The sequence below is a fragment of the Salvelinus fontinalis genome, chromosome 20 (assembly GCF_029448725.1).
Source record: "Salvelinus fontinalis isolate EN_2023a chromosome 20, ASM2944872v1, whole genome shotgun sequence".
In the NCBI taxonomy this organism is placed as follows: Eukaryota; Metazoa; Chordata; class Actinopteri; order Salmoniformes; family Salmonidae; genus Salvelinus; species Salvelinus fontinalis.
Window position 1 is genome coordinate 21442414 of NC_074684.1, and position 15058 is coordinate 21457471.

At 39.8% G+C, this 15058-nt stretch overlaps 4 protein-coding genes and 1 pseudogene across 4 annotated transcripts; 4 read left to right on the top strand and 1 right to left on the bottom strand.

Annotated features, from left to right (window-relative positions):
• Positions 1 to 2040: 2040 nt before the first annotated feature.
• On the top strand, positions 2041 to 2847 carry LOC129817930 (gap junction Cx32.7 protein-like; annotated as a pseudogene).
• A 396-nt stretch (positions 2848 to 3243) lies between these two features.
• On the top strand, positions 3244 to 5138 carry LOC129817504 (gap junction Cx32.2 protein-like). Its single transcript, XM_055872814.1, has 2 exons — positions 3244 to 3350; positions 3933 to 5138. Exon 2 carries the CDS (start codon positions 3956 to 3958, stop codon positions 4832 to 4834), a length of 879 nt encoding a protein of 292 aa, XP_055728789.1. The 5' UTR covers positions 3244 to 3350; positions 3933 to 3955; the 3' UTR covers positions 4835 to 5138.
• Positions 5139 to 6360: 1222 nt separating this feature from the next.
• LOC129817507 (gap junction Cx32.2 protein-like) lies at positions 6361 to 9872 on the top strand. Its single transcript, XM_055872817.1, has 2 exons — positions 6361 to 6470; positions 8053 to 9872. The coding sequence occupies exon 2, from the start codon at positions 8067 to 8069 to the stop codon at positions 8853 to 8855; it is 789 nt and encodes a 262-aa protein (XP_055728792.1). The 5' UTR covers positions 6361 to 6470; positions 8053 to 8066; the 3' UTR covers positions 8856 to 9872.
• Positions 9873 to 9965: 93 nt separating this feature from the next.
• On the bottom strand, positions 9966 to 13308 carry LOC129817508 (gap junction Cx32.2 protein-like). Its single transcript, XM_055872818.1, has one exon. The coding sequence runs from the start codon at positions 11693 to 11695 to the stop codon at positions 10940 to 10942; it is 756 nt and encodes a 251-aa protein (XP_055728793.1). The 5' UTR covers positions 11696 to 13308; the 3' UTR covers positions 9966 to 10939.
• On the top strand, positions 11622 to 15003 carry LOC129817506 (gap junction Cx32.2 protein-like). The gene is made up of 2 exons (XM_055872816.1): positions 11622 to 11702; positions 13294 to 15003. The coding sequence occupies exon 2, from the start codon at positions 13312 to 13314 to the stop codon at positions 14155 to 14157; it is 846 nt and encodes a 281-aa protein (XP_055728791.1). The 5' UTR covers positions 11622 to 11702; positions 13294 to 13311; the 3' UTR covers positions 14158 to 15003.
• The last annotated feature ends 55 nt before the right edge of the window (positions 15004 to 15058 follow it).

The following is a 15058-nucleotide window of genomic DNA, read 5'->3' on the forward strand; positions in this document are numbered from 1 at the left end:
GCACCTGAACATAAGAACTTACGTATAACGAAGAACGCATGAAAACAGGAACAGACTACATAAACCGAACAAACAAAACCGAAACAGTCCCATGTGGCGTAACATCACACAGACACAGGAGACAACCACCCACAAACAAACAGTGTGAAAACACCTACCTTAATATGGCTCTCAATCAGAGGAAATGAAAACCACCTGCCTCTAATTGAGAGCCATATCAGGTCACCCTTAAACCAACATAGAAACAGAAAACATAGACTGCCCACCCAAACTCACGTCCTGACCAGCTAACACATACACAAACTAACAGAAAACAGGTCAGGAACGTGACACTTATACAGTTCTTGTCATAACTGATAATCCCCCCAGTTGATAAATATATACCGTTGAAGTCGGAAGTTTACATACACTTAGGTTGGAGTCATTAAAACTCATTTTTCAACCACTCCACAAATTTCTTGTTAAAAAACTATAGTTTTGGCAAGTCGGTTAGGACATCTACTTTGTGCATGACACAAGTAATTTTTCCAACAATTGTTTACAGACAGATTATTTCACTTATAATTTACTGTATCACAATTCCAGTGGGTCAGGAGTTTACATGCACTAAGTTGGCTCTGCCTTTAAACAGCTTGGAAAATTCCAGAAAAGGATGTCATGGCTTCAGAAGCTTCTGATAGGCTAATTGACATCATTTGAGTCAATTGGAGGTGTACCTGTGGATGTACTTCAAGGCCTCCCTTCAAACTCAGTGCCTCTTTGCTTGACATCATGGGAAAATCAAAAGAAATAGACCTCAAGACCTCAAATAGACCTCAAGACCTCAAATAGACCTCAAGACCTCAGAAAAAAAATTGTAGACCTCCACATGTCTGGATCATCCTTGGGAGCAATTTACAAACGCCTGAAGGTACCACGTTCATCTGTACAAACAATAGTACACAAATATAAACACCATGGGACCACGCAGCCATCATACCGCTCAGGAAGGAGATGCGTTCTGTCTCCTAGAGAAGAACGTACTTTGGTGCGAAAAGTGCAAATCAATCTCAGAACAATAGCAAAGGACCTTGTGAAGATGCTGGAGGAAACAGGTACAAAGTATCTATATCCACAGTAAAACGAGTCCAATATCAACATAACCTGAAAGGCCGCTCAGCAAGGAAGAAGTCACTGCTCCAAAACCACCATAAAAAAGCCAGACTACAGTTTGCAACTGCACATGGGGACAAAGATCATACTTGTTGGAGAAATGTCCTCTGGTCTGATGAAACAAAAATATAACTATTTGGCCATAATGACCATCGTTATGTTTGGAGGAAAAAGGGGGAGGCTTACAAGCCAAAGAACACCATCCCAACCGTGAAGCACGGGGGTGGCAGCATCATGTTGTGGGGGTGCTTTGCTGCAGGAGGGACTTGTGCACTTCACAAAATAGATGGCATCATGAGGCAGGAAAAGTATGTGAATATATTGAAGCATCATCTCAAGACATCAGTCAGGAAGTAGAAGCTTGGTCGCAAATGGGTCTTCCAAATGAACAATGACCCCAACCATACTTCCAAAGTTGTGGCAAAATGGCCTCAAGGACAACAAAGTCAAGGTATTGGAGTGGCTATCACAAAGTCCTGACCTCAATCCTATAGTGTGTAGGCAGAACTGAAAAAGCGTGCACGAGCAAGGAGGCCTACAAACCTGACTCAGTTGCACCAGCTTTGTCAGGATGAATGGGCCAAAATTCACCCAACTTATTGTGGGAAGCTTGTGGAAGGCTACCCGAAACGTTTGACCCAAGTTAAACAATTTAAAGGCAATGCTACCAAATACTAATTGAGTGTATGTAAACTTCTGACCCACTGGAATTGTGATGAAATAAATAAATGCTGAAATAAATCCTTCTGTCTACTATTATTCTGACGTTTCACATTAAAATAAAGTGGTGATCCTAACTGACCTAAGTCAGGGAATTTTTACTAGGATTAAATGTCAGGATTTGTGAAAAACTGAGTTTAAATGTATTTGGCTACGGTGTATGTAAACTTCCGACTACAACTGTATATATATTATTTTTTCACAGTAAACTGTCCAACTGGACTATCGAAATGGGTTAATGGGACTTGCTGGGCCGGCTGCTGGACAAAGTGCGAGATGAATAAACAAGTACGGTATGAGAAGGCCAATAACTTCCTGAAGAAGGGATACACAGTCCCCAAGTACAGCAACGTCAATGAGATGATTAACCTTCATGGCCTTCTGTTATTTAGTGCACATATTGGTGAAGATCCGGTTAGATCTGGGGTTCTTTGTGGGTCAATACCACCTGTATGGATTCACCCTCCAGGCTCGCTTTGTCTGCAGCCGCTTCCCCTGCCCTCACCAGGTGGACTGCTTTCTGTCTAGACCCACAGAGAAGAGACTGTCTTCATCTGGTTCATGTTCATCGAGCTCTTCTACTTGTTGGTGAAATCGGTCAAAGAGTGTGGACAGGAAGCAGGACTACACGGTGACCCTGGTCACCCCTGTCCTGAAGAGAAAGGCCTTTGAGAACAGGGACCAGATGATCCAGAACTGTGTCAATCTGGAGTTGGAGCTGCATGGGAGGAAGCTGGGCAGTGGGGTGATAAAGTGTGGCTTCTGAGGACAACATTGCTAATATGGAGGAGGTCTATATTTTACCTGGCAGCTTCTGTACACATTCCTTTTTCACACAACCTGCGTGAATGTTGACCCAATAAGTCTGGTGCCAGGCTAAAACCATATGTATAAAATTACCTTATTTGTGTGCCTGACAAAATGCCTGGCATTTTTTACAAATGTTTTCATCGAATAGAGGATGTATTTGAGCTTGTGCCACAGATAAATAATATAAATGTGTATATTTCTTTGGGATTTGTATTATTGGTTGTGACATTGCTTGTATGAGTTGATGTAATGTAATTCATATATCACCATAATCTTGATTTAATAAATTACTATTTTATAAGGAATCTATTCTGGCTGGTATCATTGTGTTTGGTTTGATTCCTCTTTTGTTATTATAAATGAGTCTCAGAATGTCTGTCTCCATGATGCCGATTTCATGAACAACTCTGAGCTCTGTGTTATTAATTCAATGCAATATAAAAACAGATGTGTTCCTGTTTAATCTGTTGTTGGTATCTATCTGTCAATCATTACGCGGAACCTTCCAGTCAGTCCCAAGCGTTAACTTTTAAAATCCCATTTCCCTATGATGACTGTGACTGTGAACCTGCAGATGGGTTACACAATCCTTACCACCAGCCCTAAAATCTCAAGGTCCAACTTATGTTAACATCAGTTGGCCACAGTCTCCATAGGGTCAGGACAAGGTAAGAGGCAACATTTTATTTTAAAATTTAATGAAAAATGAACAGAACAGTAGTTAAATTTGTTATAATGTTTGATATAAGAATTCCACTGTAAATATTGTCTTTGGAGTTTACTGAATAACAGGCATTATCATCAAATGTTTAAATATAATTGATTCCAAAGTTATACCAACATTTTATCTCAGAATGTTTACGTTTACATTTAATACCATACATTTACTATCAAATAGACTGCCAATCAGTGGTTTGTCTACATTTGACAAACTGCTTACATTTGATTTATTTTTGGTTTTAATAATTTTTGGAAACACACGGAATTAGAAGACAATGTTTTGTAACAATCATTTTATTATTAAAGGTAAATTAAAGCGATTGAAGGGATATCAGTTTTAGGCACCTGGCTTGAGGCTATTGTGTGAGTTTCCCAATAGTCAGATTAATGATTAAGGCTGAAAACTGAGTGAAAAACATTGAAAACTTGACTCATTGATAAGATGTCCCTTGTGTACTGAGCCCCTCGTGCCCATTCTGCCCTCATATTCATAGACAGTAACTTGTTTCATGTCTTCTTCTTTACTCTAGAAAGCCATTGAACATCAGCAAACATGGGGGACTGGGGTTTTCTTTCCAAGCTACTGGACAAGGTGCAGTCTCACTCAACAGTCATCGGAAAGATATGGATGAGTGTCCTGTTCCTGTTCAGAATCATGGTCTTGGGTGCCGGAGCGGAGAGCGTGTGGGGCGATGAACAGTCTGGTTTCATATGCAATACGCAACAACCTGGTTGTGAGAATGTCTGCTACGACCATATCTTCCCCATCTCACACATCCGCTTCTGGGTCATGCAGATCATCTTTGTCTCCACCCCAACTCTTCTATATCTGGGCCATGCCATGCATGTCATCAGCCAGGAGAACAAACTGAGAGCCATACTGCAGAGCCAAGTTGACAATGGCACATTGAAGAAGCCCAAATACAGCAACGAAGCAGGGAAGATAAAAATTAAGGGGAATTTGCTGGGCAGTTACATGACCCAGCTGTTCTTTAAGATCATTATAGAGATCACGTTCATCGTGGGTCAATACTACCTGTATGGGTTTGTCATGGTCCCCATGTTCCCCTGCTCAAGATCTCCCTGCCCCTTCACTGTCGAGTGCTACATGTCCCGTCCTACAGAGAAGACCATCTTCATCATCTTCATGCTGGTGGTGGCCTGTGTGTCTCTGGCTCTGAATGTGATTGAAGTGTTCTATCTGCTTTGTACAAGATTAAGATGTGGTGGCTCCAAAGGCCGCAGGTATCACACTAACTCAACAGCGAATCCAGCCACCCTCCCACATCCTGGGTGGTCTGGTCGCGTAGATACTGAAATGGACGCCCTGAGACAGAACAAGATGAATCTGGAGTTTGAGAGTGGCCAGAGTTTAGGGGGTAGTCTGGATAGAGCTAAGGAAGAGAAACATTTGCTGGGTGACAACCACTAAAACATTTGAATGTTAATTTGCCTTGAATGTATCTTAATCTCTTGTATTGTTGAAAATCTGAATGAATACACTACCTTTGTCTTCTTATTTTTATTTGTTTTAGGCACAGTGCACTAGTAGTTTGTATTAAGTTTCAAAAATTGTCCTTAAGTTATGGCAACTACCAGCTGGGGTCTTGAATTGAGTTGTAAACTCACACTTGAATGCCTACAGTTGAGATATTTTCTATCATGTGATACAATAAATGTGTCACGATATACAAGTGTATTAAAAAAAGAATAATTAAAACATCGTGCCAAAGTTAGTAGTGTTTTATTTGTATCAATGGTGCCTGAATGAAAATGAGAGACTGAAAACCCATTGTAACGGTCGTCTTTCGGTGAGAGAGTGGACCAAGGTGAATGAATACATAATGATTTATTTGACAAGACGAACACTGACACGAAATACACTTGATAATTACAAAATAACAAACGCACGTAGACAGACCTGAACTAATGAACTTACATATACACGAAGAACGCACGAACAGGAAAACTGACTACACAAAACAAATGAACGGACAAACAAACCGAAACAGTCCCGTGTGGCGCACCATAGACACAGACACAGGAGACAACCACCCACAACAATCAATGTGAAAACACCTACCTTAATATGGCTCTCAATCAGAGGAAATGAAAACCACCTGCCTCTAATTGAGAGCCATATCAGGTCACCCTTTAACCAACATAGAAACACATAACATAGACTACCCATCCAAACTCACGCCCTGACCGTCAAACACATACAAAATAACAGAAAACCGGTCAGGAACGTGACACCCATCAATAGAATTACTGAAACATAGCAAAATAACACACATTAGGAAATAGTTGATTATCTTAGGACACCATTTATGGAAATATGTCTATCAAATTAACATCACTGAACATAAGACATCTGGTCTCCAAACGCTAAAATAAAGGGGCTTGTAAATAAACTCTCCTTTTTTACCAGAACTTTGTCAAACTACCAATCCAGACAAAATGTTCTAGAAGTGAGAGTATGAAAATATGTCTATAGCGTCATTTGAAAATAAGGAGCGCCCGTCCTCCAACCCATCACAATAAAGAGGCATAGACGAGTGGTATGTCTCCCAACCCCTCACAATAAAGGGGCTTACAGGTATAATATAACAAAAATATCCTTGTTTTGCCAGAACTGGATTAACTACAGTACCAACCCAGGCACATATTCTGAGAGAGTATATTATATTTAAAAAAATAGATTTCAGATTTCATGACCTCATATTACCTTCTACCTACCTGGACCACCCACATTTTCAATTAGAAATCCTTAGCACAGAACATGGCTTAGACTACAATGCTCTTTCATGGTTATTACTGATTCAATTGTAATAAATAACTTTATCATTGTGTTGCCAATTATTAACCTTCACAATCTCCCCAGGTACAGCCAAATTCTAAACAGCAGACTTCTCATTTCAAGATGTCATGCACAACGTGCCACCTTGCACAACAAGCAAATTGTGCAACTTAATAGGTAGACGATTGTAGGCTACTACGTAGAATTTGATCATTTGTCTCTACAGCTGGTGGCTGTTGTGTTCTGTCCAGAAACGGTCTCTTTAAAGGTAAAGCATTTGTTTTACTTATCTTTCTACTTCTTTTTTATTTTGCCTATAATTATGAATAATTGCATTGTTTTCATCTAACATGAATAGACATAAGAATGAAAATCTAATATCATCAAAACCAAAATGATTTATTGATAAGCTTGAACCATTCTAAGATGGACAACCTAAGTGAAACATAACCTACAAATTATTATCTGAAACAAGTGTAATAGTTTTTATTTAAATATTCATTTTGTGGTATTTGGGACATTTTACTTTGATATCCTCGTGCCGTTTACTTGAAGCAAGTAAATCATTAATGCAGACTAAACACACAGACCACCTATACTGGTAATGTGACCTCATAAGAGCCCCGTGAGGCTTACAGCATGGAAAAAATATCACATTTACTCACTTTCCCAATGTTTTTGGGCATATCATAAAACTAAATTAATAGAATTTGTAACAAAATGTTATCACATGGAAATAGAATACATACTGTATGTATTAATAAGTGATATATACTGAGTGTACGAAACATTAGGAACACCTGCTCTTCCCATGACATAAACTGACCAGGTGAATCCAGGTGAAAGCTATGATCCTTTATTGACGTCACTTGTTAAATGGGGCGGCAGCGTAGCCTAGTGGTTAGAGCGTTGGACTAGTAACCGGAAGGTTGCAAGTTCAAATCCCCGAACTGACAAGGTACAAATCTGTCGTTCTGCCCCTGAACAGGCAGGTAACCCACTGTTCCTAGGCCATCATTGAAAATAAGAATTTGTTCTTAACTGACTTGCCTAGTTAAATAAAGGTAAAAAAAATAAAAAAATAATAATAACACAAATAAAAATGCACTTCAATCAGTGTAGCTGAAGGGGAGGAGACCGGTTAATGAAGGGTTTTTAAGCCTTGACCAATTGAGACATGGATTGTGTATGTGTGCCGTTCAGCGAGTTAATGGAAAAACAAAAGATGTAAGTGCCTTTGAATGGGGCATAGTAGTAGGTGCCAGGTGCACCGGTTTGAGTGTGCCAAGTTGACACAACTGTGGGAAGCATTGATGTCGACATGGGCCAGCATTCCTGTGGAATGCTTTCGACACCTTGTAGAGTCCATGCCCCAACGAACTGAGGCTGTTCTAAGGGCAAAAGGGGGTGCAACTCAATATTAGGAAGGTGTTCCTAATGTTTTGTACACTCGGTGTATTTTGCTACCGAAATACTGAATTCCAATGTTAGATGCTGAAAGATGACACATTAGATTTTGACACAAAAAAACAATCTGGTTGATAACAGACAGCATGGGATATCTCTCCTGTTATGCGATATGTTTTATAGCTCACTTGGCTCAAGGAAATAACCTTACTATCACATACACAGCTTGTATTCTTATCTCCACAACACAGACTGTTCTCTGTTGAGCTACTTACTGTGTGTGATTCTGCTTTAGTCATTTGATATTTAGTAATTTCATTTTATCATAGATTTTTCATCATTTATCAGAATGTTGCAAATACTGTAACTCAACTTGAACATTTGTTTTCCCAAACATCAGCATCACATTTATCATTCCTATGTTCGTATTTCTTTCCAACCAGAACAATCCGCAAACATGGGAGAGTGGGGATTCCTGTCATCACTGCTGGACAAGGTACAGTCACACTCCACGGTCGTGGGTAAAGTTTGGATGACCGTCCTGTTTATCTTTAGGATCATGGTCCTGGGTGCCGGGGCAGAGAAGGTGTGGAGCGATGAGCAGTCTAATATGATATGCAATACCAAACAGCCCGGCTGTAAGAACGTGTGCTACGACCACGCCTTCCCCATCTCCCACATCCGCTTCTGGGTCCTTCAGATCATCTTCATCTCCACCCCAACATTGGTGTATCTGGGACATGTCATGCACGTCATCCACAAGGAGAACAAACTGAGGCAACGGCTAAGTCAGGCAGCCAATGAGATGGGGAAAATGCCTAAGTATTCTGATGAGAAGGGTCATGTCAAAATCAAAGGTGACTTGCTGGCCAGTTACATGGTCAATATCTTCTTCAGGATTTTGCTGGAGATAGCATTTATAGTGGGTCAATATTACTTGTATGGGTTTGTGCTGGACCCCAAGATTGAATGCAGCAGAGCTCCCTGTCCGTTCACTGTAGAATGCTTCATGTCACGACCAACAGAGAAGACCATCTTCATCATCTTCATGCTGGTGGTGGCGTGCGCATCTCTGCTGCTGAATGTGGTGGAGATATTCTATCTGATCTGCTCCAAGTGTGGTTCTGGCTCAAGAAGACGAGCCAAAGCAGTTCCAGCCATTGCAATCCATAGCTGTCTGGATGGAGGCAGTATGATGCAGAACGAGAAGATGAGTCTTCATGCAACTGGTCACAGCACAGCCTGAAGTCACTGATCACCAATCAACTATTGTAAACACTATTGACATTTCTGTTGACATACAGAGGACCAATGCCACTGAAACTGTCAGCCCTACAATAATGCAGGGTCTTAAAGGCCCAGTAAAGTCAAAAACGTGATTTACCTGTGTTTTATATGTACTTTCACATTATGAGGTTTCACTAATGCAGTGAACTTGTGAGAATGATGATAATGCCCTTTCATTGTAAGAGCTGTTTGAAATGGCTGCCTGAAATTGGAGTTTGGATGGAGTTTTGACCTTCCACAGTGACATCACCATGCGGTAATTAGTTAAATAGACCAATAAGAAAGAGAGTTCCAAACGTCGCTGACAATAACAGCTAATTTTCAGTTTTTCCCTCCCTACTCAGACCACGCCCAGACAGTCCGAGCAAAATTATTGCTTGAGAAATTGCTCTTTGCTAAGAAGATAGTTTTGTTTCTTTTTGACCATTTACAATGAAAACAATCACAGTAAGGTACTTCATTGAAATGATTTGATAACGAGCTAAAAACAGCTGCATTGGACCTTTAAGATTATTGTTAGGCTTGGCTTGATTCCGTAAGTTTATTTATTTTAATTTTACCTTTATTTAACTAGGCAAGTCAGTTAAGAACAAATTCTTATTTTCACTGACGGCCTAGGAACAGTTGATACAAGTAAGGGTTAATACAATACAGTAGGTGTAGCAGGACTGACGCTTTGAGCTTTGCTTCATTGTCTTTTATTTGTTCATGATGTGCACCAGGAGCAACCTAATTTTCAGCAGTCTTGTTGTCACTCCTCAGTGAGCTAGTCACCGCAGGGTCTTTCTCTAATGAGGTGTGAACCTTGATATAATGTGATTCATCATACATTGTTTTGGTTATTGAACCCACACTGTCCTAAAGTGACACAAAAAAGTGTTTCAGAAAATATTTGTAACTTCATCATGTGAATATGTCAATTTGATTTTGTAATTTATTTATGTTTTTGTAAAAATAAAAAAAATGTGAGCCATGACTTGAGTGTATTTTATAAGATGAGGAAAGATGAGAAATAATATAAACAGGGGACTGGTGAGATGTTTTTTCTCTTTATGTACATCATATATAGAAAAGTAAATTGTGCAGCAAAACAGGACTTTGATGTGTACTGTATATTATATCAGTGATTTAATTGACTCAGACCAAAACATAAAACGTATACACAGCATAGTCTTCATGGGTCAAGAGGTCAAACAAACTTGTCATGGTAATTGACCATAACAAATATGTGTACAATGAGGCTGTCCACTGGGCACACACTGGTTGAATCAACATTGTTTCCACGTCATTTCAATTAAATTACGTTGAATTGATGTCTGTGCCCAGTGGCTGTAGTCTACACACTGTATCTGCAGGAATGTACAATAATATTGAGTCAATTATGGTTGAATTGTAGGAGATGCAATTATAAGTACTTCATCAGTTAGATTTCGATGAGGTGACATTTTCAAAAGTTAATCATCTATGTACCAATCAGTGAAAGTTTGCTTTTGCTACATCATGAAAAAATGTGTCAGTCTACAGCTGCATATGTGAAGGGAAATTATGTAACATTATAAAACTCAGTGAACTCAAATTTGATGCTTGATATATGACTGCATGGATCCAGACAAGCTAATCTGTGTATGCAACAAATCAACTTTGATTTGATTTGTTGTATTTTTTGAAAAGGCACGTCCTTATTAAATGCACAGCACTATTTCATGATTCATATCCCAAACAAAAAACGCACAAAAAGAACCAATTCGGTTGTCAGTAGTAGCCTATACATCTAGTCTCCTCTAGTATTCGTCAGACATCAGAGATACTTTAGTCACAACTCAGCAATGTCTTAGAATTTGTTAGAACATCCCAGTTTTTACTGCATATTAAACATATAGGCAGTACATTCAATCAATTTTACACAACAGAGAGTCAGAGAGCAGCGGTAAAAACAACAACGTATTGTATTCGGGATTTCTTGTTATAATTGTGAGGTCAATGGCTCTCGTCATACTGTACACGAGAAAACAAATGAAGATAGACAGTGATTCAACTGAATATTCAGCAGAATGACTCTTTATCAAATTGCTTGTGTTTATCATGGAGTGCATACCTCTCAGCTGCAGGAGGTTGTCTGTTACGCCCCTGCCTAACCTTTGATCCAATCAGGTGGAACATCTCCACCACATTGAGCAGCAGAGACACACAGGCCATCACCAGCATGAAGATGATAAAGATAGTCTTCTCAGTGGGCCGCGATATGAAGCACTCTACATGGTCTCCCTTACATGGGTATCCACTGCATTTAATCTTATTGGGCAATACAAAGCCATACAGGTAATACTGGCCCACTATGAATCCAACCTCAAATAGAATCTTAAATAACACATTGGACATGTAACTGACAAGCAAGGTCCCCTTTATGTGAACTTTGCCCTTGTCGTCAGTGTATTTGGGCACTTTCACAATTCCATTCTTTCCTTTTGATTGTTGTCTTCTCAGTTTATTCTCCTTGTGGGTGACGTGCATGACGTGTGCCAGGTAAACCAGAGTTGGGACGGAGACGAAGATGATCTGAAGGACCCAGAAGCGGATGTGGGAGATGGGGAAAGCCCGGTCGTAGCACAGATTCTTACAACCTGGTGACAGTGTGTTACAGACCAGACGTGATTGCTCATCCCCCCATACTTTTTCTATCCCTGCAACCAGAACCAACAGTCTGAACACAAACAGGACTGTCAGCCAAACCTTCCCGACAACTGTAGAGTGGGATTGTACTTTGTCCAACAAGGAAGCAAGAAAGGACCAGTCCCCCATTATTCAGGTGTGGCTAAATGTTTGAAGAAAGATTGGATAATAGGAGATAAAACATGATTAGTGTTGTTAGTACTGTATCTACTACATATGAATCTTAGTTTGATCGCTCTGTTGTTGCTGAGAATTTTTCTGCACCGAAGGATATGCAGATAAGCTTTGTGATTTACATAAATCCACTGACACAAGGTGCAGTAACTAACCACGCTAACACACGGTTATATTAACAGAGCTTTTCATGTAGCCTACTTTAGGACAGCTAATAGCCTAACCACTGATCAAGCAACATTATGGACTAAACGTTAAAATCCCTTTGCTGCAGGATTGTTTTGCTGTGAAAACACAGGTCAAATTAAGATCATACATCTGTATACTCTATGAAGATACAGTAGTCAGCCAATGTTCTATGTAACACGTTTTTCTGCAGCGTTAACTAAATGACATGGTAGTTTGCTGAAATGTTGAGTATATAAAGCAGCTTTCTTACCTCAGAGGTGAGCACAATCTCCCCACAGTAGAGAAGAACTGATTGTGAATTCTCTCTTAATGAATTGAACTCTCCCTTCTTATAGTTTGACATCAGTTTGAATCATCAGGTCAACCCCATCCAGCCCCATACTCTCTGACAACTTGCACGTCGTTCATTCCTCTTTAAAGATGTTTAAACCAAGGAAGGCAGAAACTCATGACTGCTCCCCCCCCCCCCCCAAATATGTCATCATTGATCAGTCACCACCCAACGCCTCATCCTTGTGAAGCAATCAAATGACTGTAAATCCAAAAGGTCATGGTGGATTCAGGGATGATATCAAACACAATCCATGGCATTTGTTCCCTACCTGGATGGGTAGGCTACTGTTCATCTCTATGTTTGTGTTGATATCTCCTTTGAGACTTTCCAAAGATGCCTTACTTTAACAGATGAGTTTGCTCATGGAGAATCTCAGCCGTGTACAATCATTTAAAGTACTGACACAAAAATCCAGTAAGAAACAAACTTTCTGTAGAAAATACGTCAGAGAGGGTTGAATGACTCTACAAAATGTGTTTGTGATAGTTCACATGTTTAGATTGGGAGTTCAAGCACATCTTTTGTGCTGACATTAACATGAGGAGGGGGTGGGATGTCAAAAGGTCAACCCACTTTAGAGGAAGAGAGAGATTAAGTGAAATTATGAAATTGTTGCATGGAAGTCTGATTGGTGTATAAGTGTTACTACAAGCACGTAGTATAACTGTGAGTCAGGCTGACCAAACCCATCAGGTTTATAAGAATGGGCTAGTCTTTGAGTATTTCAATATCCTAATCCCATGTTCACGAACGCTATTCCTTGCCTCTGTCTTATTGATGAAAAACATTTCTGATCTGAGCAACATAACAAGTGAGTAAATCTGTTTATTTTTGTACAAACTGAAGATAATATCTTACGGATATGTAGAAATATATAGCATTTAATTTTGAAATAGTGCTGTGAAGCCAATTTACTTTTACAGTCTTTTCACAGCTCACTACTATCAAAGGCAATTAATTATCTCAGTATGTTGTCAATTTTTCTCTAAAATGGTATTCATGAATGAAATTTGACCTATGTTTTCCACAGAGATAATAATCAGTGACAATGGGGGACTGGTCATATCTTTCCAAGTTACTGGACAAGGTGCAGTCCCACTCAACGGCCATTGGAAAGACATGGATGAGTGTCCTGTTTATCTTCAGGATCCTGGTTCTGGGTGCAGCAGCAGATAGCGTGTGGGGAGACGAACAGTCGGATTTCTACTGCAACAACAAAGAACCTGGGTGTGAGAATGTGTGCTATGACTGGGCCTTCCCCATCTCACACATCCGTTTCTGGGTCATGCAGATCATCTTTGTCTCCACCCCAACTCTTCTATATCTGGGCCATGCCATGCATGTCATCCAACGGGAGAATAAAATGAGGGAGGCACTGCAGAGCCAGGTTGACAATGGCATGTTGAAGAGGCCCAAATACACAGATGACCGGGGGAAAATCAAAATCAAGGGAATTCTGCTACGTAGCTACATGACCCAGTTGTTCTTTAAGATAGTGTTGGAGCTCGCTTTTATTGTGGGACAGTACTACTTATATGGGTTTGTCATGAAACCCATGTTCCTCTGTCAACAACAGCCCTGTTCCAGACTGGGTGCTGAGTGCTTCATGTCCCGTCCCACAGAGAAGACCATCTTTATCATCTTCATGCTGGTGGTGAGCTGTGTGTCCCTGCTTTTGACTGTGATCGAGGTGTTTTATTTGATTTGCACCAGAATAAAATGTGGAAACAAGAAACAATACCCACTGCATATCACCTCAGCTGAGAACCCAATCACGCTTTACTGTCCTACATCAGAATGGAAAGGTAACCTGGATGGACATGAAGATTGCTCACCCCTTCACAACATCCAAAGAGAAGCTGAACTAATGGAGGAAAAGAAAAACACTCCTTAGGTTTGCAATAGATTTCATGTGATGATATTCTGACATGTGATTTGATGTAATCGTATCCAATTAGTTGACTAGACTTCCAGTAAATTAGGGAAACAAATCATTCCAGAGTGTATTGAGTTTTGTTTGTCAAATAGACTACCTTGTTGCTGAATGTTGTAAATATTACAGCTTGTTTCTATGCTGACACTGTGATGACAAATGTTTTGTAGGATATACATATCTTTGTTAAAAATAAAAGTACTGGAAAAAGAAACGTGAATAATAACTCCGGACGCGTATTCACAGGGCTTACACTAGATGGCAGCATAAACTTGGTGATTGAAATCACATTTTACCAGCACCAGTGGTCAGACTTTGTTCCACAGAATAGGCTATAGTCTTATCTAAATGTCCAGCTCTATGCTTATAAACACATGCAACACAAGTTGCCTTTCATGTTAAAGTTTCATATTATCAGTGCAACATAAAATCGTTAGGCGTCTTGATGAGTTATTCTCATCATGATTAATGTTTGACACTTTTGGTCTGTCATTACAACTAACAAGAAAAGGTGACAGTCAAACATGTTAAGCAACTATCTTTGGGCTTTGATCTACATACAATAGATATGATCTAAAACAATTAAAACATACTCCTCAACTAGGCTACTGGTTTATGGATTGACGCACAGGACCTATCAACGGAACGCTCTAGCCTATCATATGCTGTAGACTTGGTCTCGGTGAAGCTTTTAATTCATAGTGATCTGAAAAAGTTACGGTTAATCTTGTTATTTAAAGAAAAAAAATCTATGACACAATTACATTTAAGTAAAAAAAAAAAGATACAGAAACCGAGCGTAAGGAGGTCTAAGGCTTGACGTAGGGGTCAGGTGACTCCAAACTTTTCTCTCCATCGTTTT